We start from the raw sequence: 22246 nt of genomic DNA on the forward strand, positions 1-22246 counted from the left end.
GTACACTTCTGAAAGGAATCCTGTAAACAATGGGACTAATCAGAAGAAAGGAGTTCTTGAGATTGACACTCTGAATGCCATATTGGCTCAGAACAAAATATTGACTCAACAAGTCAATATGATTTCTCAAAGTCTGTCTGGAATGCAAAATGCACCAAGCAGTACTAAGGAAGCTTCATCTGAAGCAGAAGCTTATGATCCTGAGAACCCTTCAATGGAAGAGGTGAATTACCTGGGAGAACCCTATGGAAACACCTATAATCCTTCATGGAGAAATCATCCAAATCTCTCATGGAAGGATCAACAGAGACCTCAACAAGGTTTCAACAATAATAATGGTGGAAGAAACAGGTTTAGCAATGACAAGCCTTTTCCATCATCTTCTCAGCAACAGACAGAGAGTTCTAAGCAGAACACCTCTGACTTAGCAACCATGGTCTCTGATCTAATCAAAACCACTCAAAGTTTCATGACTGAAACAAGATCCTCCATTAGAAATTTGGAGGGACAAGTGGGTCAGCTGAGCAAGAAAATTACTGAACTCCCTCCTAGTACTCTTCCAAGCAATACAGAAGAAAATCCAAAAGGAGAGTGCAAAGCCATCAACATGGCCGAATTTGGAGAGGAGGAAGAGACAGTGAACGCCACTGAGGAAGACCTCAATGGACGTCCACTAGCCTCCAATGAGTTCCCCAATGAGGAACCATGGGAATCTGAGGCTCAAAATGAGACCATAGAGATTCCATTGGACTTACTTCTACCATTCATGAGCTCTGATGAGTATTCTTCCTCTGAAGAGGATGAGTATGTCACTGAAGAGCAAGTTGCTAAATACCTTGGAGCAATCATGAAGCTAAATGACAAGTTATTTGGAAATGAGACTTGGGAGGATGAACCCCCTTTGCTCACCAAAGAACTGGATGACTTGTCTAGGCAGAAACTGCCTCAAAAGAGACAGGATCCTGGGAAGTTTTCAATACCTTGTACCATAGGCACCATGACCTTCAAGAAGGCCTTGTGTGACTTAGGGTCAAGTGTAAACCTCATGCCTCTCTCTGTAATAGAGAAGCTAGGGATCTTTGAGGTGCAAGCTGCAAAAATCTCACTAGAGATGGCAGACAACTCAAGAAAACAAGCTTATGGACTTGTAGAGGATGTTTTGGTAAAGGTTGAAGACCATTACATCCCTGCTGATTTCATAGTCCTTGAGACTGGGAAGTGCATGGATGAATCCATCATCCTTGGCAGACCATTCCTAGCCACAGCAAAGGCTGTGATTGATGTTGATAGAGGAGAATTGATCATTCAAGTGAATGAAGAATCCTTTGTGTTTAAAGCTCAAGGATATCCCTCTGTCACCATGGAGAGGAAGCATGAAGAGCTTCTCTCAAAACAGAGTCAAACAGAGCCCCCACAGTCAAACCCTAAGTTTGGTGTTGGGAGGCCACAACCAACTTCTAAGTTTGGTGTTGAACCCCCACATTCAAACTCTAAGTTTGGTGTTGGGAAGTTTCAACATTGCTCTGAGCATCTGTGAGGCTCCATGAGAGCCCACTGTCAAGCTACTGACATTAAAGAAGCGCTTGTTGGGAGGCAACCCAATGTTATATTTTATCTATTCTCTTTTGTTATTTTATGTTTTCTGTAGGTTGATGATCATGAGAAGTCACAAAATTAATTGAAAAAGCAAAAATAGAATGAAAAACAGAAAGAAAAACAGCACACCCTGGAGGAAGAACCTGCTGGCGTTTAAACGCCAGTAAGGCTAGCAGATGGGCGTTTAACGCCCAGTCTGGCACCATTTTGGGCGTTTAACGCCAGAAAGGGGCACCAGACTGGCGTTAAACGCCAGAAAAGGGCAAGCACTTGGCGTTAAACGCCAGAAATGGGCACCAGCCCGGCGTTTAACGCCAGAATTGGCTCAAAACGCAATTTTGCTTGCCACTTGGTACAGGGATGACTTTTCCTTGACACCTCAGGATCTGTGGACCCCACAGGATCCCCACCTACCCTACCACTCTCTCTCTTCTTCACCCATTCACCAATCACCTCAACACCTCTTCCCCAAAAACCCTTCCCCTATCAAATCCCATCTTTCTCTTCACCACTCACATCCATCCTTCATAAAAACCCACCTACCCCACCATTCAAATTCAAACCACTTTCCCACCCAAACCCACCCATACATGACCGAACCCTACCCCTCTTCCCACTCCTATATAAACCCATCTTCACTCCTTCATTTTCACACAACCTACATACCTCTTCTCCCCCTTTTTGGCCGAACCCAAAGCCATTCCCTTCTTTCTCATTTCTTCTTCTTCTACTCTCTTCTTTCTTCTTTTGCTCGAGGACGAGCAAACCTTTTAAGTTTGGTGTGGTAAAAGCATTGCTTTTTGTTTTTCCATAACCATTTATGGCATCCAAGGCCGGAGAAACCTCTAGAAAGAGGAAAGGGAAGGCAAAAACTTCCACCTCCGAGTCATGGGAGATGGAGAGATTCATCTCAAGGGTGCATCAAGACCACTTCTATGAAGTTGTGGCCTTGAAGAAGGTGATCCCCGAGGTCCCCTTCAAACTCAAAAAGAGTGAATATCCGGAGATCCGACATGAGATCCGAAGAAGAGGTTGGGAAGTTCTTACCAACCCCATTCAACAAGTCGGAATCTTAATGGTTCAAGAGTTCTATGCCAATGCACGGATCACCAAGAACCACGATCAAAGTATGAACCCGGATCCAAAGAATTGGCTTACTATGGTTCGGGGGAAATACTTGGATTTTAGTCCGGAAAATGTAAGGTTGGCATTCAACTTGCCCATGATGCAAGGAGATGAACATCCTTACACTAGAAGGGTCAACTTTGATCAAAGGTTGGACCAAGTCCTCATAGACATCTTTGAAGAGGGCGCCCAAGGGAAGAGAGATTCAAGAGGGAAGCCGGTTCAACTGAGAAGGCATGACCTCAAGCCTGTGGCTAGGGGATGGCTGGAGTTCATCCAACGCTCAATCATTCCCACTAGCAACCGGTCCGAAGTTACTATAGACCGGGCTATCATGATTCATAGCATCATGATTGGAGAAGAAATAGAAGTTCATGAGGTTATATCCCAAGAACTTTATAAGGTGGCGGACAAGTCCTCTACCTTGGCAAGGTTAGCCTTTCCTCATCTCATTTGTCACCTCTGTTATTCAGTTGGAGTTGACATAGAGGGAGACATCCCCATTGATGAGGACAAGCCCATCACTAAGAAGAGGATGGAGCAAACAAGAGACCCCTCTCATCATCAAATCCCTGAGATGCTTCAAGGGATGCACTTTCCTCCACAAAACTATTGGGAGCAACTAAACACCTCCCTAGGAGAATTGAGTTCCAACATGGGACAACTAAGGGTGGAGCACCAAGAACACTCCGTCCTCCTCCATGAAATTAGAGAAGATCAAAGAATCATGAGAGAGGAGCAACAAAGACAAGGAAGAGACATTGAGGAGCTCAAGCACTCCATAGGATCTTCAAGAGGAAGAACAAGCCGCCATCACTAAGGTGGACCCGTTCTTTAATTTCCTTGTTCTTTATTTTCTGTTTTTCGAATTTTAGTACTTATGTTTATCTATGTTTGTGTCTTGTGATCATTAGTGTCTTAGTGTCTATGCCTTAAAGTTATGAATGTCCTATGAATCCATCACCTTTCTTGAATGAAAAATGTTCTTAATTGAAAAAGAGAAGAATTGCATGAATTTTGAATTTTATAACAGTTTAATTATTTTGATGTGGTGGCAATACTTTTGTTTTCTGAATGTATGCTTAAACAGTGCATATGTCTTTTGAATTTGTGGTTCATGAATGTTGGCTCTTGAAAGAATGATGAAAAAGGAGACATGTTACTGAGGATCTGAAAAATCATAAAAATGATTCTTGAAGCAAGAAAAAGGTAGTGAATACAAAAAAAAAGAAAACGAAAAAAAAATTTCGAAAAAAAAGAGAGAAAGAAAAAGAAAGAGAAAAAGAAAGAAAAAGAAAGAAATAAAAGTGTGATCCAAGGCAAAAAGAGTGTGCTTAAGAACCCTGGACACCTCTAATTGGGGACTCTAGCAAAGCTGAGTCACAATCTGAAAAGGTTCACCCAATTATGTGTCTGTGGCATGTATGTATCCGGTGGTAATATTGGAAGACAGAGTGCTTTGGGCCACGGCCAAGACTCAATAAGTAGCTGTGTTCAAGAATCATCATACTTAACTAGGAGAATCAATGACACTATCTGGATTCTGAGTTCCTAAAGAAGCCAATCATTCTGAATTTCAAAGGATAGAGTGAGATGCCAAAACTATTCAGAGGCAAAAAGCTAAAAGCCCCGCTCATCTAATTAATACTGATCTTCATAGATGTTTTTGGAATTCATTGCATATTCTCTTCTCTTTATCTTATTTGATTTTCAGTTGCTTGGGGGCAAGCAACAATTTAAGTTTGGTGTTGTGATGAGCGGATAATTTGTACGCTTTTTGGCATTGTTTTTAGTATGTTTTTAGTATGATCTAGTTAGTTTTTAGTATATTTTTATTAGTTTTTAGTTAAAATTCACTTTTCTGGACTTTACTATAAGTTTTTGTGTTTTTCTGTGATTTCAGGTATTTTCTGGCTGAAATTGAGGGACCTGAGCAAAAATCTGATTCAGAGACTAAAAAGGACTGCAGATGCTGTTGGATTCTGACCTCCCTGCACTCGAAGTGGATTTTCTAGAGCTACAGAAGCTCAATTGGCGCGCTCTCAACGGCGTTGGAAAGTAGACATCCTGGGCTTTCCAGCAATATATGATAGTCCATACTTTGCCAAAGATTTGATGGCCCAAACCAGCGTTCAAAGTCACCCCTAGAATTCCCAGCGTTAAACGCCGGAACTGGCACAAGGATGGGAGTTAAACGCCCAAACTGGCATAAAAGCTGGCGTTTAACTCCAAGAAGAGTCTCTACACGAAAATGCTTCAATGCTCAGCCCAAGCACACACCAAGTGGGCCCGGAAGTGGATTTTTATGTCATTTACTCATCTCTGTACACCCTAGGCTACTAGTTCTCTATATATAGGACCTTTTACTATTGTATTTTCATGATCTGATCTTTGGAATCTTCTGATCTTTGGAGTCTTTTGATCTTTAGATCTTTTGATCATTGGGAGGCTGGCCTCACGGCCATGCCTAGACCTTGTTCTTATATATTTTCAACGGTGGAGTTTCTACACACCATAGATTAAGGTGTGGAGCTCTGCTGTACCTCGAGTATTAATGCAATTACTATTGTTCTTCTATTCAATTCCGCTTGTTCTTGTTCTAAGATACCACTTGTTCTTCAACTTGATGAATGTGATGATCCGTGACACTCATCATCATTCTCACCTATGAACGTGTGCCTGACAACCACCTCCGTTCTACCTTAGATTGGGTGGATATCTCTTGGATTCCTGATACACGACGCATGGTTGATCGCCTGACAACCGAGCGCTCGCCTGACAACCGAGCCAGCCATTCCGTGAGATCAGAGTCTTCGTGGTATAGGCTAGAACTGATGGCGGCATTCAAGAGAATCCGGAAGGTCTAACCTTGTCTGTGGTATTCTGAGTAGGATTCAATGATTGAATGACTGTGACGAGCTTCAAACTCCTGAAGGCGGGGCGTTAGTGACAGACACAAAAGAATCACTGGATTCTATTCCGGCCTGATTGAGAACCGACAGATGGATAGCCGTGCCGTGACAGGGTGCGTTGAACATTTCCACTGAGAGGATGGGAGGTAGCCACTGACAACGGTGAAACCCTTGCATAAGCTTGCCATGGAAAGGAGTAAGAAGGATTGGATGAAGACAGTAGGAAAGCAGAGAGACGGAAGGGACCAAGCATCTTCATACGCTTATCTGAAATTCCCACCAATGAATTACATAAGTATCTCTATCTTTATCTTTATGTTTCATTCGTATATCACCCATATCCATTTGAGTTTGCCTGACTAAGATTTACAAGGTGACCATAGCTTGCTTCATACCAACAATCTCTGTGGGATCGACCCTTACTCGCGTAAGGTTTATTACTTGGACGACCCAGTACACTTGCTGGTTAGTTGTGCGAAGTTGTGTTTATGCCATGGTATTGAACACCAAGTTTTTGGATTCATTACCGGGGATTATTTGATTTGTGAAAAGTATTGATCACAATTTCGCGCACCAAGTTTTTGGGGGTCCGGCCTGTGGGCCCCCCATTTTTAAACTCTTTATTTATTTATTTTTATTTGTGCAGTTTGAACAATTTCTCTTGGCCTTCTCGGGCCGTAGACAAAATATCAAAAAATACCCTTTTTTGATAAGGGTTTTTTAAGTTAACGAAATGGATACCCTTTTTGGATAAGGGTTTTGATTACCTTATGCGTGTATGCTTTTTGGTTGAAGTTCCCTTGATCTTTTCTTGTAAACCTTTGTTTTTCTGAGTTTTTTTGTTTAAGGACCTTTGGGACAGTCTTTAAACTTTTCCTAGGTTTACTAATCTCTTTTTGTTATCCCTTATACTCGACTTTGTTTTAGCGAGTTTTTACGGCTTAGGTTATTTTTGCGATGCATTTTCTTCTACTCGGTCCTTCGCCCCGATTTATAGGTCGAAGTGTTTCCGAGCTATCTAATCGGGTTCTCTCATCGACATACGAATCGGATTGTCCCGAGTTTTCACGATCAACTCATATAACCTCTTTACACCGACTTGTACCTCGTCGTTTTATCCTAACGACCATCTAGGTCGGTTCATGGGATTTTCACGTTTTGTCGAGTTTAAGTCGGTGCGTTTCGTAGAAAGACTTAGAAAAAAATGAAAAGGATTTTATAAGAGATATAGTAGATGAGAAAGATCTTTATTTATTGGGGAGGTACCTTCTTGCTACTAAGGGTCTTAATAGCCTATTTTCCCTTAGCCTCTACTATGATGCCTCGTTAAAAACCCTTCTCCAGAAAAAACCCTTTTGGGAAAAAATCATGAAGTTGGGAAAAGAGTACATCAGGGAGTAGAGTTCGCTTTTAACTGTAGTACCTTTTCATATTACAAGCATGCCACGACCTTGGTAACTCAGTGTCGTTCAGGTCGGTTACTTTATAATAACCTTTTCCTAAAACTTCATTGATTTTGTATGGTCCCTTCCAATTTGCGGCGAGCTTTCCTTCTCCTGTTTTGTTGACTCCAATGTCGTTTCTGATTAGGACCAAGTCATCCGGGGCAAATGTTCTTCGAATGACTTTTTTGTTGTACCTTGTAGTCATCCTTTGTTTCAATGCCGCTTCTCTTATCTGGGCATCCTCTCGGACTTCGGGGAGCAAGTCGAGTTCCTCTTTCTGCCCCCGTATGTTTCCGACCTCGTCGTGGAGAGTTACCCTTGAGCTTTGCTCATTGATTTCTATTGGTATCATGGCTTCTATGCCGTAAACTAATCGGAAAGGTGTTTCTCCCGTGGCGGATTGGGGGGTTGTCCTGTAGGCCCATAGCACTTGAGGAAGTTCTTCAGCCCAAGCTCCCTTTGCTTCTTGCAATCTCCTCTTTAGCCCCGCCACTATGACTTTGTTGGCTGCCTCGGCTTGCCCATTGGCTTGTGGGTGCTCCACCGAGGTGAACTGATGTTTGATTTTCATACTGGCTACTAAGCTTCTGAAGGTGGCATCGGTGAATTGGATTCCATTGTCTGTAGTAATGGAATAAGGTATCCCATATCTTGTGATGATATTTTTTTAGAGGAACCTGCGACTTCTTTGAGCGGTGATGGTGGCCAATGGTTCTGCTTCTATCCATTTTGTGAAGTAATCTATCCCCACGATCAGGTATTTGACTTGGCCCGGCGCTTGGGGAAAAGGACCCAACAAATCCATTCCCCATTTTGCAAAAGGCCATGGAGAAGTGATACTGATGAGCTCTTCTGGTGGAGCTACGTGGAAATTTGCATGCATCTGACATGGTTGGCATTTTTTCACAAATTCTGTGGCATCTCTCTGCAAGGTCGGCCAATAGAATCCTGCTCGGATTACTTTCCTGGCGAGTGACCTTGCTCCGAGATGGTTTCCGCAGATTCCACTATGTACTTCCTCCAATACCTCGGCGGTTTTTGAGGTCGGTACACACTTTAACAATGGTGTCGATATCCCCCTTCTGTAGAGGATATTTCTCACCAAGGTGTAGTGTTGTGCTTCCCTTCGGATCTTTTTAGCTTCTTTCTCCCCTTTAGGGAGGATGTCAAATTTTATGTATTTGACTAAGGGGTTCATCCATCCGAGGTTTAAGCCGACTACCTCAAGTACCTTTTGCTTATCTTCTGTTTTTGCTACCGAGGGCTCTTGGAGGGTTTCTTGAATCAGGCTTCTGTTGTTCCCTCCTGGTTTGGTACTTGCTAACTTGGATAGGGCATCCGCTCTGCTATTTAGATCCCGAGTTATATGTTTGACCTCGGTTTCTGCAAAGCGCCCAAGGTGTTCCAAAGTTTTTTCCAAGTACCTCTTCATATTAGGGTCCTTTGCCTGATATTCTCCGCTTATTTGGGAGGTCACCACCTGTGAGTCGCTGTATATCATCACCTTTGTAGCACCGACTTCTTCTGCCAACTTTAGTCCGGCGATCAAGGCTTCATATTCTGCCTGATTATTTGAAGCCGGAAATTCAAATTTTAAAGAAACCTCTATCTGGGTTCCTCTTTCATCTACCAATATTATGCCTACGCCGCTTCCCGTTTTGTTGGAGGATCCGTCTACATAGAGTTCTCATGTAGTCGGCTTTTCCTCTTGATCTCCTGCGTATTCTGCGATGAAGTCAGCGAGGCACTGAGCTTTAATTGCTGTCCGAGTTTCATATCTCAAATTGAACTCGGAGAGCTCTATTGCCCATTGAACCATTCTCCCTGCAACATCCGTCTTTTGGAGGATTTGCTTCATGGGTTGGTTCGTACGGATTCTTATTGTGTGAGCTTGAAAGTAAGGTCGTAGCCTTCGTGAGGCTATTACCAAGGAGTAGGCAAACTTTTCTAGTTTGTGGTACCTTAGTTCAGGGCCTTGTAGGACCTTGCTGATGAAGTAGACTGGGTGTTGTCCGACCTCGTCTTCTTTTATCAGGGCTGACGAGACAGCCCTGCTTGCTACGGATAAGTACAGAATGAGGTCTTTCCCTGGTACTGGTCGGGTTAGGATAGGAGGTTGGCTTAAAAACTTTTTGAACTCTTGAAACGCCTCCTCGCATTCTGGAGTCCACTCAAATTGGCATCCTTTTCTTAATAGGGAAAAAAGGGGAAGGGACTTTAGTGCCAATCTTGCCAAAAATCTGGAGAGGGCTGCAAGTCGGCCATTGAGTTGCTGGACTTCTCTCAAACAAGTCGGGCTTTTCATTTCTAGGATGGCTCTACACTTATCGGGATTGGCTTCAATCCCTCTTTGTGTTAGCATAAATCCTAAAAATTTTCCTGCCTCCACCGCGAAGGCGCACTTTGCGGGATTTAATCTCATCCCATGCAGCCTTATGGTATCGAAGACTTGCGAGAGGTCTGATAGGAGATCGACCTCCTTTTTTGTTTTTACCAGCATGTCATCGACGTATACTTCCATTAGGGTCCCTAGGTGGGGGGAAAACACTTTATTCATCAACCTTTGATATGTGGCTCCTGCATTCTTCAATTCGAATGGCATGACCACGTAGCAAAAGTTAGCTCTGGGTGTGATGAATGATGTTTTCTCCTGGTCGGGCTCATACATTGGAATTTGATTATATCCCGAGTAGGCGTCCATGAATGATAAGTATTGGTACCCCGAGCTGGAGTCCACTAGGGTATCAATACTTGGTAGGGGATAAGGGTCCTTGGGACATGCCTTATTTAAGTCGGTATAGTCGGCACACATTCTCCATTTACCATTCTGTTTTTTGACTAGCACTACATTGGCTAGCCATGTTGGGTACTTGACTTCTCTGATGAAGCCGGCTTCCAAGAGCGCCTGTACTTGTTCTTCTACTATTAGGGCTCGTTCCGTGCCGAGCTTGCGTCTTCTTTGTTGTACAGGTCGGGACCCTGGGTAGACCGAGAGTTTGTGGGACATGAGCTCGGGGTCAATCCCAGGCATGTCAGAGGCCTTCCAGGCGAAGAGGTCGGAATTTTCTTTTAGGAGTTCAGCCAACCCTTGTTTTAGAGTTTCCCCTAGGTTGGCTCCTATATAAGTGTTTTTTCCTTCTTCGTTACCGACCTGTATCTCCTCGGTCCTTCCTCCTGGTTGTGGTCGCAACTCTTCTCTGGCCCTTGCGCCGCCGAGCTCTATGGTATGAACTTCTTTTCCCTTCCCTCTCAGATTTAGGCTTTCGTTGTAGCATTTTCTTGCCAACTTTTGATCTCCCCTTACCGTTGCTATTCCCGCTGAGGTCGGGAACTTCATGCAGAGGTGGGGAGTGGATACCACTGCTCCGAGTCGATTAAGGGTAGCTCTGCCGATCAAAGCATTGTATGCTGACCCTACATCTATGACTATGAAGTCTATGCTCAGAGTCTTTGATTTTTCCCCTCTTCCAAAAGTGGTGTGAAGGGGCAAAAATCCTAGTGGTTTTATTGGCATGTCCCCTAATCCGTATAGGGTGTCGGGATAGGCTCTTAACTCCTTCTCATCTAACCCTAGCTTGTCGAAAGCAGGCTTGAAAAGGATGTCCGCCGAGCTTCCTTGGTCCACTAGGGTTCTGTGGAGATGGGCATTGGCTAGGATCATAGTTATTACTACTGGATCGTCATGTCCAGGGATTATTCCTTGCCCATCTTCTTTTGTGAATGAAATGGTAGGAAGGTCGGGTGACTCTTCCCCGACTTGGTAGACTCTTTTGAGATGTCTTTTGCGAGAGGATTTAGTAAGTCCCCCTCCCGCAAATCCTCCTGAGATCATATGAATATGCCTCTCTGGAGTCTGCAGTGGTGGGTCTCTTCCATCCATATCATCTCGCTTTCTCTTTTCATGACTGTCCGACCTTTCTATGAGATATCTATCAAGCCGACCTTCTCTAGCCAGCTTTTCTATCACATTCTTGAGGTCGTAGCAGTCGTTTGTGGAGTGACCATATATTTTATGGTACTCACAGTAATCGCTGCGGCTTCCCCCTTTTTTATTTTTAATGGGTCTAGGGGGTGGCAGTCTCTCGGTGTTGCAAATCTCTCTGTATACATCCACTATAGAAACTTTCAGGGGAGTATAAGAGTGATATTTCCTTGGCCTCTCGAGACCGAGCTCTTCCTTTTTCTTGGCTTCCCTTTCCCTCTCTTTAGTTGAGGGAGGGGGTCCAGGTCGCCAACTCAGGTCTCTTAATTTGGCGTTTTCCTCCATATTGATGTACTTTTCAGCTCGTTCCTGTACATCACTTAAAGAAACGGGATGTCTTTTAGATATGGATTGCGAGAAGGGTCCTTCTCTAAGTCCATTGACTAGTCCCATTATGACTGCCTCTGTGGGCAGGTCTTGAATCTCCAAACATGCTTTGTTGAATCTTTCCATATAGGTTCGTAAAGATTCTCCGACCTCCTGTTTTATTCCCAGGAGGCTCGGTGCATGTTTCACCTTGTCTTTCTGGATTGAGAACCTCATCAAAAACTTCCTTGAGAGGTCTTCAAAGCTAGTAACCGACCTCGGGGGGAGGCTATCGAACCACTTCATCGCTGCTTTCGATAAAGTGGTCGGGAAGGCCTTGCATCGCGTAGCGTCGGAAGCATCAGCTAGGTACATCCGACTTTTGAAGTTGCTCAGATGATGCTTTGGATCCGTAGTTCCATCGTAGAGGTCCATATCAGGGCTTTTGAAGTTCCTCGAAACTTTAGCCCTCATTATGTCCTCGCTAAAGGGATCCTCCCCCTAAGGGTGGCTCTTCCTGTTCGTCACGGGAGTTGCGATTTTTGAGGGAGGATTCCAACTTTAAGAGTTTTCTTTCTAACTCTTTTCGTCGTTCCATCTCCTCTTTTAGGCTCTTTTCCGTTTCCTTTTGTCGCTCCCGCTCTTGTTCTAACTGTTCCAGGCGGCTGTGGACTAACCCCATGAGTTCAGTTACGTGGGATGGTCCTCCTTTTTCCGACTCATGCCCTTCCGAGGAGTTTACCTTCGGGTTTTTTACCCCGGAGGTGCCTTCTCTGTGCTGATTGTCAACTTCCTGGTGGAGGGCGAGGTCCGTATCGTTATTGCCTGTGTCCAGATTCTCTTGTTCCGAATCTGTCTCCACATGGCCTTCTTCGTGGGATCTGTCCGCCATCGATGGATGATCTCTCGGGTCCCCGGCAACGGCGCCAATGTTACGGTGGGTAACCGGAGATTAATAGAATAGATGGCGTAGGTTGGCCCAATCGCCCGCGGATGGTGAACTCCGAGTTGGTTTGCACGCTGGAGCCTCCTTCCGACTTGTATACGTGGGTGAATGGGGGGTGGTACCTGCAAAGACACTCCGATGCCTAAGTTAGCAAGGGTGTTAGCAGGTCTAGAGAGTATTGGGCTTAGAGATACCTGATGGGTGTCAGTGTATTTATAGTGGTGAGCCAATAACCACCGTTGGAGTAGTGCCGTATCTTTAGGGTGTTAACCGTCCTATTATCTTAGGGAGGTTAAGATATGGCTTTATGAAGTGGTTAGAGAGATTTTAGGGGCGGTTACTCATTTGAATGAGTGTTTATTTGCCAGCTAATCTCATGCCCGACTTCTTTAGAGTAAGTCGTGGTTGATACCGACTTCTTATGTGAAGGTCGGTACTTAGCTAGGCTTAATCCTTTGGACTAGACCTTTTATTTGGACCTGGGCCTTTGTTATTGGGCCAGGGTATGAACAGTTAGGATGTTACCACATATTCAATACGTCTTCACATATTAATTTTTTGTCTACAGAATTCACCTACCTATAATTATATTAAATAATCTCATTTCTAACAAAAATATCAATATTTTAATTATATAAAATTAGTCGATTATACTATTACTTTTGTTTTTTTTTTCAATGAATAGTAGGATGAAGAGGTTTAAACGGCTTAATAAACAAATAATAGGGCTACATGCCAATTCAAAATTTTCGTTTTGCTCTCGTAATTTTTTCCTTTTCCTCCAAGCTAGTTTAAACAGAATTAAACTTTTTCTCTTAAAAAAATGGATTGTTTCTTTTTCTCCAAGATTGTTAAAATGGAATTTAAAATTAAAAGAAAAACATGGTTTGTTTCTTTTCCTCCAAGCTGTTTTCAACCAATTCAACATGGTTACATATAGCATTTGTACTATTTTTTTTTAACTAGATTCCAACAATGATATCAACTTAGTATTTTTAAATAAAGGGTTATCTATGACATAAAGTTTTATGAGAAAAAATTTAAATATTAAAAATACATGATATTCATTTAGTCGTTGAAAAAATATTTTACTTAAATTACTTTTAAAAAATATTTTATTCTATTTGATATTTTTTCTGACAATTTATTCATTTTTTTTATATGTTATTATTTTTAAAGATGAAATTAGTTTCATGTGTATTTTTGAGAGACTAAATTTGTTGTTTACAATTTTTTTAATATGTTGACCTTATTGGATAAAGTTGGCAAATAAATTATAACCCATTTTCATTTAATTAACTCCAGCTGGTTCTGAGAAGAATTGGGGGTGGAGGAAGGGGAGAAAGAGATGAATGAAAGTATTCAAGCTAGATCAAGATTGGTCCAAGAGACCAAGACATCTAAGGCCCAACACTCCTCTAAGAAGTTGCACCCAGTCAAGGTCCAGTTTACCTAGTGGCAGAATTGAATTTCTACAAAAGTTAACTTACTTAGAGTGGTTTAGTTTATCTGTCCGCTTGATCTAAAAATGATAAAATAGGTTAAATTCATTGGGATAACCCGACAATCCACCAAAAAAAGGGGCTGATTAGAATTTGCAAACTGCCAAATTTTTTTAAAAAAATCTATCAAATTCATACCACTAAATTTGCGAATTTTGGCAATTGGACCAAATATTTTTTTAAAATAAAAAAATGATTAGTACGATAAAACTTAATAATTATATAATTTTTAAATATATTTTATTTATTTTTTATTAATATTATTTATTTTATTTTATACTGTCATGTATGTGTTTAAATAATGTGATTTATTTTTTAAAATAAAAAAAATTTATTGACAAATATTATTGTGAATAATTCTATTGAAATTAAAATTTTAAAAGAAGATAATAAAAAAGTGTATTGTAATTTGATTTTTTTATTTAGATTTATTTTTAATTATATTTTTATATTAATTTTATTAATCTAAAAAATAAATTTAAGCAGATTAATTGCCAATCCACCATAAAATGAAGTGGGTTAGCATTTTAAGTTCATTTTATTTGATAAAATAGACTAGCCTGTTTTGTTTCTAGAGCTTAGCGGAATAAGATAGATTATTCGCTTTGCCATTCCTAGTTTAAGTAAATATAAAAAAATCAAAACCCATTTTATATATACAACAATTCATTAACAAGAAAATTCAACAAATTCTTAAATGAAATTCATATTCATAATTCTAAGAATTTCTCATTTTGAGAATGTAAATCTAGATTTATATAAATAACTATTTTATTTTCCACAGAGGAACACAAATATTATTTATTAAATCCTAACTCCTCAATTTTATAAATGTTGGAACGAATCAATAAATATTTATAAAACCAACTTACTTTACACCTCCTGTATACACTCTAATTTTAGTATAATAGTCCCTTGTAAAGTCCCATTTAAAGTTCGGATAATACATCTCAACAAATATATAAATGATGATATACATACACAAAAACCCTACAAGTCATTTCTCCATTCTATGAAAGATAAAGAGAGATTTCTTAAAATTGAATAGTAATTAAACATATTTAATCATATCATATATTCCCTAAAATTTGTACTCTCATATATCTTCCTCCATGGTTGTAGCTTTCTCAATGCTCGATGACACCATATCTATCATACTGTACTTCTTTCTCCAAGTGATTGTAACTTGTAACCAAGATGATGAATAATGCACCATTGCAAAATCTGGTATATCTATCTAACTTGTGTACTTTGTTAATTTAAGTTCACTTGTTTCTCTCTTCTCTGTTCTCTCTGACTATGAATCAATAGAGACAATATACAACCATATAAACTGCTATGTCACACCAATTTTTCATCTCCTTGTAATAATTGCTCCAATTATAGTGATAACATGAGGTAGTAGGTCAATGCCACCGGCAAGGCAACAAGCATTCCTAGTAACACTCTGATTGCCACACCAAAAAACAAACGTCAAAAATTTTAGTTTTGATATACTAATAAATAATAATATAATAATTTTTTAGAATTTTATCTAATCAAAGTCATTAGTAGAGTAAATATCCAATTTGGTCATTAATTACTAACTAAACTAAATTACATCTTAGTCTCCAACCATGAAAAAAAAATAAGAGTAATATTTCAGTTCGAATCGGTTCTTAAAAAATTTTAGTCCAAAAATTTAGTCCTTAACAAGTTTTAATCGCCAAATAAATTTTTAAACTTTCTTTTCATTAAATAAATAATGGAAAGATTGATCTGAATTTTCTTTTTAAAAAATTGGACATTGTTATGCCTTTATTAAATAACAACAAGAATTTATTTGTGCAACTTTTTGAAATTTTATATAAAGATTAATTTGTCCAATAAAATAAAATTTGAGAGACTAATTTTGTGATTGAAATTTCTTGAGAATTAAAATATGTGGTTAAAAATTTTTTAGAGACTGATTTAAAATATTATTCTAAAATTAAAAATAAGATGCATTAATCCTTCTATCATCTCACATTTTTGTGGTTGGAGACATGTTGTTGCGTTATTTTGAAACAAATTAAGTACTCACCTTAATTATTTCAAAATTTAGAGTGTATAATAATTAATATTCAATTTATCAAGTTGTGGAAGTTATGGGTTGCATGAAGTATTAGAACAATAGAACTTACCCTGTGCTTAAAACTGAAGGATTAACATTATACTCTTTGGCAAAAACAAAAGGAACAATTCCTTGGGGTAGAGCTGCCTGCACATGTAAATAATCACAATTTCATGGTCAACATAATTTCACTGATTAGAAAATCAAAGATAAATTAAAGATTAATACAATAATACTAAAGTGTACCTGAACAATTGCCACTTTCAATGATGTACCCTTTAATCCGATCATGAGGGAGGCCAAAGCCATTAGAGCAGGACCAGCAAGAAATTTTAGCCCTAATGCAACCATTGTCATCCTTGGACCACATGCTATAATGCTTGAGCGTGATGCCATAAATAGACCTAAGTTCCAATCATGAAATAAATAAGACAATTTTTGTTCGAATTTAATTTTGATACGCTGTCTTTATAAAACAGTTTTACATTCAATCATATAAAGTCATATCAACAAAAATAATTATTTTTTACATTAATTATGTAAATAATTATAAAAAAATAAATATAATTAAATAATTATATAAAATATTTTATATAATCAGTGTATCAAATTAAGCAAAAAATATTACATTGATCATGAAGTTCATACTAAATAAATGTCTCAAATATTATTATGCTTTTAAAAAATGTTTATATTTAAGTTTAAAGGGGAAAATAAACTCTTACCTAAGCTGAATGCTGCCATACCTAGACCCCCATTGGATAATATTGTTATTGATTGATTAATAACATCTGGTAGATTCACTCCCCACCTGGAACAGAATTTCACAGTTACCCTAATTTAATTTATGTCTAATAATAAATGATCAATGAACATAGAAAAATCTTCAACTTTATGGTGAGTAAGTTAGACAAATATTCTGTCTATTCCACTCTAATAATTCATTTTAACCTTTTCTAATTTCTTACATGCATGTTTATAAATTAATATATATGGATATGAATTTATTAATGTATAAAAAAAATCAAAGTGATTTATAATGCAATTAATTACCTGAAGTGTATGCATGACCAAATAAGACCAATTAAAGTTGCATGGGTATTAGGGTTTGTGATTAACTCCCTTCCCACTGTCATAAGAATCAACATTATCTTCTTTTTTCTGTCCCTCCCAGCAGGTGCTGCTTCTTCATCTTCCTCTTCCTCTTCTTTTGGTTGTAATTCCTGAGAATTCTCTGTTTCTCCTTTAAGCAGAAAACAAGAAGGGAGAGAAAGCAGAAAAGAAATTACACCACTTTCATTGAACAAAATAAAATAAAATGTATAATCATAATATAATATTACTTATGGGAGAATAATATTGTAACAAAATTTTTGTACCATAAAATAACTTCATGTTTGACTGCAGAGACAATAGAGTAATTTATAAACATTGATTCTATTTTAGAGGAATAAGTCTTGAAACAGAATCTAATTGAGAAAAACAAAAGTAAAAATTTATATATAATTATCTTTATGTAAAATTATTAATTAAAAATCGTTAAATCATTTGACTTATTTAACTAAATTATTATTTAATAATTTTCAATTATCAATCTTACATAAAAAAAACAGCTATATGTGAGTATCTATCAAAAAAATAGACAAGAAAAAAGAAACTTAAGAAACAAAGTTTTTCCTTTGGCCCCACTTTTGTTTTAATAGGTTACTTCAGTTGACTGAACAAGAATAAATTATCAAAGTTGCCTATGCTTAAATATTAAAAAAAAAACATAAAGGAAGGGTATATGAAATATGAAATCTCAAATAAAACAAAGTCAGTTTTGGATTGAAGTTTTGCTAAGTATGAGTGACAATGACAAAGGTGAAAATTATTAACAAATGAATATATTTTTTTTGTTTGGGTATCTTTTTAATTGTTATTTTAAATCTTACCATCAAAATTTTAAATTTCATTGATTAAATAATGTAAATTAATATCATCGAACTGTGCTACTATCTTAAAACTAAAAAAAGAGTCTGAAAAAAAAAAACCATAAAAACACAAAGTAGCCAAATTCAAGCGGCAAATTAAATACCTATGGGTTGTGATGGTGGTGGTGGTGGTGGGGTGTCAGGCATGGTCCTGGCCGGAATGGCGGCATCGAGTTCATGAAGAAACAAGAGCAAATTATACCAGATGAGGCTCTGAAGGACAATAATCTGTGGAAGAAGAAGAGCAGCATCATCTCTATACATAGCCTTCATGAGAGGAATCCCAAGGATCAAAGTGTTGGGAAGTGTTGACAATGAAAGACCAGTTATGATCCACTTTAACCCTCCTCTGCCACTAACCTTAATGATTATTGTTAATGCCAAAAATGCAAGCAATTTCTGAACAAAATCAGCATACATTAGCTTCAGGCTCATCTTGTAGAAGTTGTTGGAAGAAATAACTTGAAATGATAGCAAGGGCACTGAGAATTTTGCAACAAATTTGTTTATCCCTGAGCATTGTTCTGGAGTGAAGATTTTCCACCATTTAACAGAAACATAGGCTAATATCATAGTAACATATAATGGGACAGTGGCTGTTATTACATGATAAACATCTTCTAAGGAAATCATGTTGATGATGATGATGTCTTAACTGTTTGAAATATGTTAGGACATATATAAACCTTAATAATAAGCTATCTAACATTGCTTTTTTAAGAATTGTATTATTAGTGAGATATAGAATAGAATAATCTGTTTTATGAGATGCTTCTTTTTTCATAGTGACCTATCAGGCTCTCTTATATTCTCTAGCAGCCTTAATAATGACCACTTTGCTTTACTAGGCCATAACATTAAACAAAAGAATTGCCCCTCTTTGGTAATTAGATTTTAATAAAGTAATTTAATTTCTGACTTTTTTTTGTGATTTTGCAGCCATAAGTTATTTATGTAAATCAAAATATTCTATAAATACAAAAAAACAGGTAGTATGTATGTATATACATTTATATATATAATCAATTTGGGTTGGTCAACTCACTTGTCCATACTTAAGCAAGTATCATAGGTTCGAATTTTGTATTTGTATGGTTAGAAGATGTCATGAAAAATAAAAATATATATTTATATGTATTATTTTATATATTTTTAATAAAATAATCAATCACTAAAAATAATTAAATATTTTACGATAAAATAATAATCAAACCTGTTATAATAACATAATTGAACTTTTTTATAATGACATAATAATTTTTTTTAGGGGTGTGCATGGGTCGGGTGAAACAGGGTTTGATGTGACCCAGACCCGACCCGAAATATATACAGGGTCTATTTATTAGACTCGAACCCGATTCTAGACCCGATGAAACTTATACACTTTCGGGCCACGATTATACCGGGTAAAAACCGGGTGAAAACCGGACCGTTAACATTACATTACCTTGATACCTTCTTATAAGCTAGCATGCAAAAATATCCAAAATTTCAAGACTCCAATCATTATTTGACATGGTAAAATTCACTTAGAAAAATATAAAAAGAACCAACTCTTCTCTAAAATTAAAGCACAATCATAATCAATACTAATATTGTCTAATAACACCAAATATTTAAATCAATACAAGTAACACAATATTATGCATTAATTAGTCTAAAATCGTATGCATTTTAAACATAAAACATTAACTTATAGTCTTATAATAACTAATAACACAAAATATTAAGGTTTACAATACTTAAATTTTACATAAAAATAGCCATCATCCATCACTAATAACACAAAATATTAATTGTGTATGATGACCGGGCCAATTTCGGGTGACCCAGACCATGGCCCGGATCCGACCCGAAATAATTACCGGGTCTATTTTTTAGACCCTTACCTGGCCCTAAACCCGGTGAAATCACACCAAATTAGCCTTTAAAAGTGTTCGTGACCGGGTCGAATCTTGAGGCCGGGTCGAACCATGCACACCTCTAATTTTTTTATAAACACTAAATATATATTTCTTTACAAAAATAAATTGATAGTTAATTTTTGGATGTGAATTTATATTCATATCTTGCCATTTTCAATGTGCAATAAACAAACAACTAACATCGAATGTCAGCTTGCTGTTTTGTGATATAATAACGAATCTCTTTTTTTTTTTCCCGGGAGGGGGGGGGGGGGAGGTACCATGATTATGGGATCAGAAAGGAACTTAATAATCAATAAATAAAAAATGAGGGCATTTGTGTCACACGGGCAAAGAGAGAAAAAAAAAAGAATAGATTCCCTATTTAATCTCTGGTAATAATCAAGAAATGTCTTTCAGTTCATACTTCATAGGTTCTTAAGAAAATATATAACTGAAGCATGAACAATAACAAATAAAATATCCGAATTTTCAATCAGAATGTTTATGTTTAATCATAATGTATGTTACTAATTGAAAACTCATATATTTGTTATTTATCCTGCTTCATGTATTATTATTTGGATTTAATAGGGCTCTTACAATGCAGAGAAAGGAGAATACAGAAGTGAATTGCGAGTGAAGTAATGAAAGACTGTGTTAAGAAACATAAACATTATATGAAGAAGAATAATTTGTAGTTTTTGGTCAAAAGTGTGACTAAGTGTTGTGGCAGGGAATTTTGCCACAAGAGACTCTAATCACCTTTTTCTTTTCTTTCTCTTTTCAAGATTGCCTCAAATCTATCTAAAGCAATGATGATCACATGATTAATATGTTGGCCATGACCTATCAAAGCAGTTGTACATCTAGTTGAGTTCAAAATTTAGTACTCTCTCTCACAAAACTTTACTAACTTTAGAAGAAAAGGAAAAAGAAATTGAAGGAGAAGGATAGTGTGTGGTCATGACCTCCGTCACGAGGACCTGCTCCGGGAGACCGCGAATAAACGGAACAGATTAGGAGTGAGAATTGAGGTATCTGTTTCACGAATCGTAAAAAAATTTTACTTAAATATCTTTATATATATAAATTGTGTAAGTAATCTTAATTCATTTTATTTTAAATTATATATTAAAAATTTTATATGTATATTATTATGTTAAATTTATGTTTGAATTGTGTTTGATTTAATAAATTTAGTCGAATTATATAAGATTTTATTATGGTCGTATTAATTTAAAAAAAATGTAAAATTTAATATCCACATATACTCGCAGATATATACTTCCCCTGTAGGAAGAAATAAGCAAGGACTCGTGATAGAAATGAGAGAGGATAGGAGATAGATCTCCTCCTCTATGAAAATTCATTGATATCCCTAAGTATGAGAGAAAAAAATTCAGACAAAATACCAAATTTTAGTAGAATTGGACGAGAATTTTTAGTATTAATACTAATCAAAAGAATGTAAACTCAAGGAGTGAAAAAATCAGATTGTAGAGGAGGTTCAGGGGTTGAAGGAGTTGGATGATATATAATGATAATTTGGTAAATAATTAAACAATGACAACAACAACAACAAAAAACACAACAGAAATTACATGTACAAAAATACCTTTTTTCGAAAAGCTGTCACTTTTGGGATGTCAAGATTAAATCCAAAATTTGATGCAAACATAACATTCTGAAGTCCAACTCTACCTAATACACACACGCAAGCACGCACGCACGCACGCACGATCACATGTAATGAAAAGGCATTTAAAATTGAGATAGGCGACATACAAAAACATACTAAGATAGAAAGCGACCAGTCTATTCTGCTAGGAGATGTCACAAATAAAGTAGAATTTAGATTTAGTGAAGGCACTAAGGCTGCGTTTATTTTTGAGAAAAGGACAAGATAAGACAATGAGAACAAGACACAAAGGATAGAGACACAAAATTTTGTGTTCTTGTATTCTATTTGGTGATAAACTATAACAAATTATGAAAATCTAATTTATTCTCTTTTTTTTCATTTAAAAAATTTGAGAAGAAAAATATAATAATAAAAAATATAATTATAAAAAATTAACAAGAATAATAAAAAAAATAAAAAATAAGTTGTGTCTTTTGTTAGTGTCTCTATATCTTTTCTGTTAGGATGGATACAAACTATATTAATTCAGTGTCGCTGCACATAATGTCTCTGTCTCTAAAAATAAACAGAGTCTAAGAGATCAGAGAAAAAAGGTAGGGGTGGAGGAAGAGGCCAAAAGTGGAAGCAAATGGCCATGGAACAAAACTCAACACATGGTACCATACTCGAAGCTAAAAGGAAAACCTCTAGTCTAGTGATATAGGGGATGGGAATTCTAAGAAGATATGTTTTGGGATATGACAAATAGAACTAAAGAAGGGAAGGTGCTAACCCAAAATTGATACGTGGATGTCTTTGAAGATGATAATATGAAATTG

The 22246-nt window shown here is 37.4% G+C and overlaps 1 protein-coding gene across 1 annotated transcript; it reads right to left on the reverse strand.

Moving 5' to 3' along the window:
• Positions 1–14711: 14711 nt before the first annotated feature.
• LOC112716365 (probable auxin efflux carrier component 8) lies at positions 14712–18654 on the reverse strand. Its single transcript, XM_025768269.2, has 6 exons — positions 17984–18654; positions 16960–17149; positions 16632–16717; positions 16153–16310; positions 15977–16053; positions 14712–15261 (listed from the first exon to the last, which is right to left on the reverse strand). The coding sequence occupies exons 1-6, from the start codon at positions 18510–18512 to the stop codon at positions 15195–15197; spliced, it is 1107 nt and encodes a 368-aa protein (XP_025624054.1). The 5' UTR covers positions 18513–18654; the 3' UTR covers positions 14712–15194.
• Positions 18655–22246: the final 3592 nt, after the last annotated feature.

This window comes from Arachis hypogaea, chromosome 10, assembly GCF_003086295.3.
Source record: "Arachis hypogaea cultivar Tifrunner chromosome 10, arahy.Tifrunner.gnm2.J5K5, whole genome shotgun sequence".
Lineage (NCBI taxonomy): Eukaryota > Viridiplantae > Streptophyta > Magnoliopsida > Fabales > Fabaceae > Arachis > Arachis hypogaea.

Bases quoted from the DNA above. Each gene is read 5' to 3' on its own strand.
- LOC112716365 (XM_025768269.2), bottom strand. From the start codon at position 18,512: ATGATTTCCTTAGAAGATGTTTATCATGTAATAACAGCCACTGTCCCA. The intron at 17,150-17,983 runs GTATTTAATTTG...TTCTGCTTAAAG, and splicing joins ACCACCATCACAACCCATAG to GAGAAACAGAGAATTCTCAG. The intron at 16,054-16,152 runs GTACACTTTAGT...TTACATGTGCAG, and splicing joins TGAAAGTGGCAATTGTTCAG to GCAGCTCTACCCCAAGGAAT.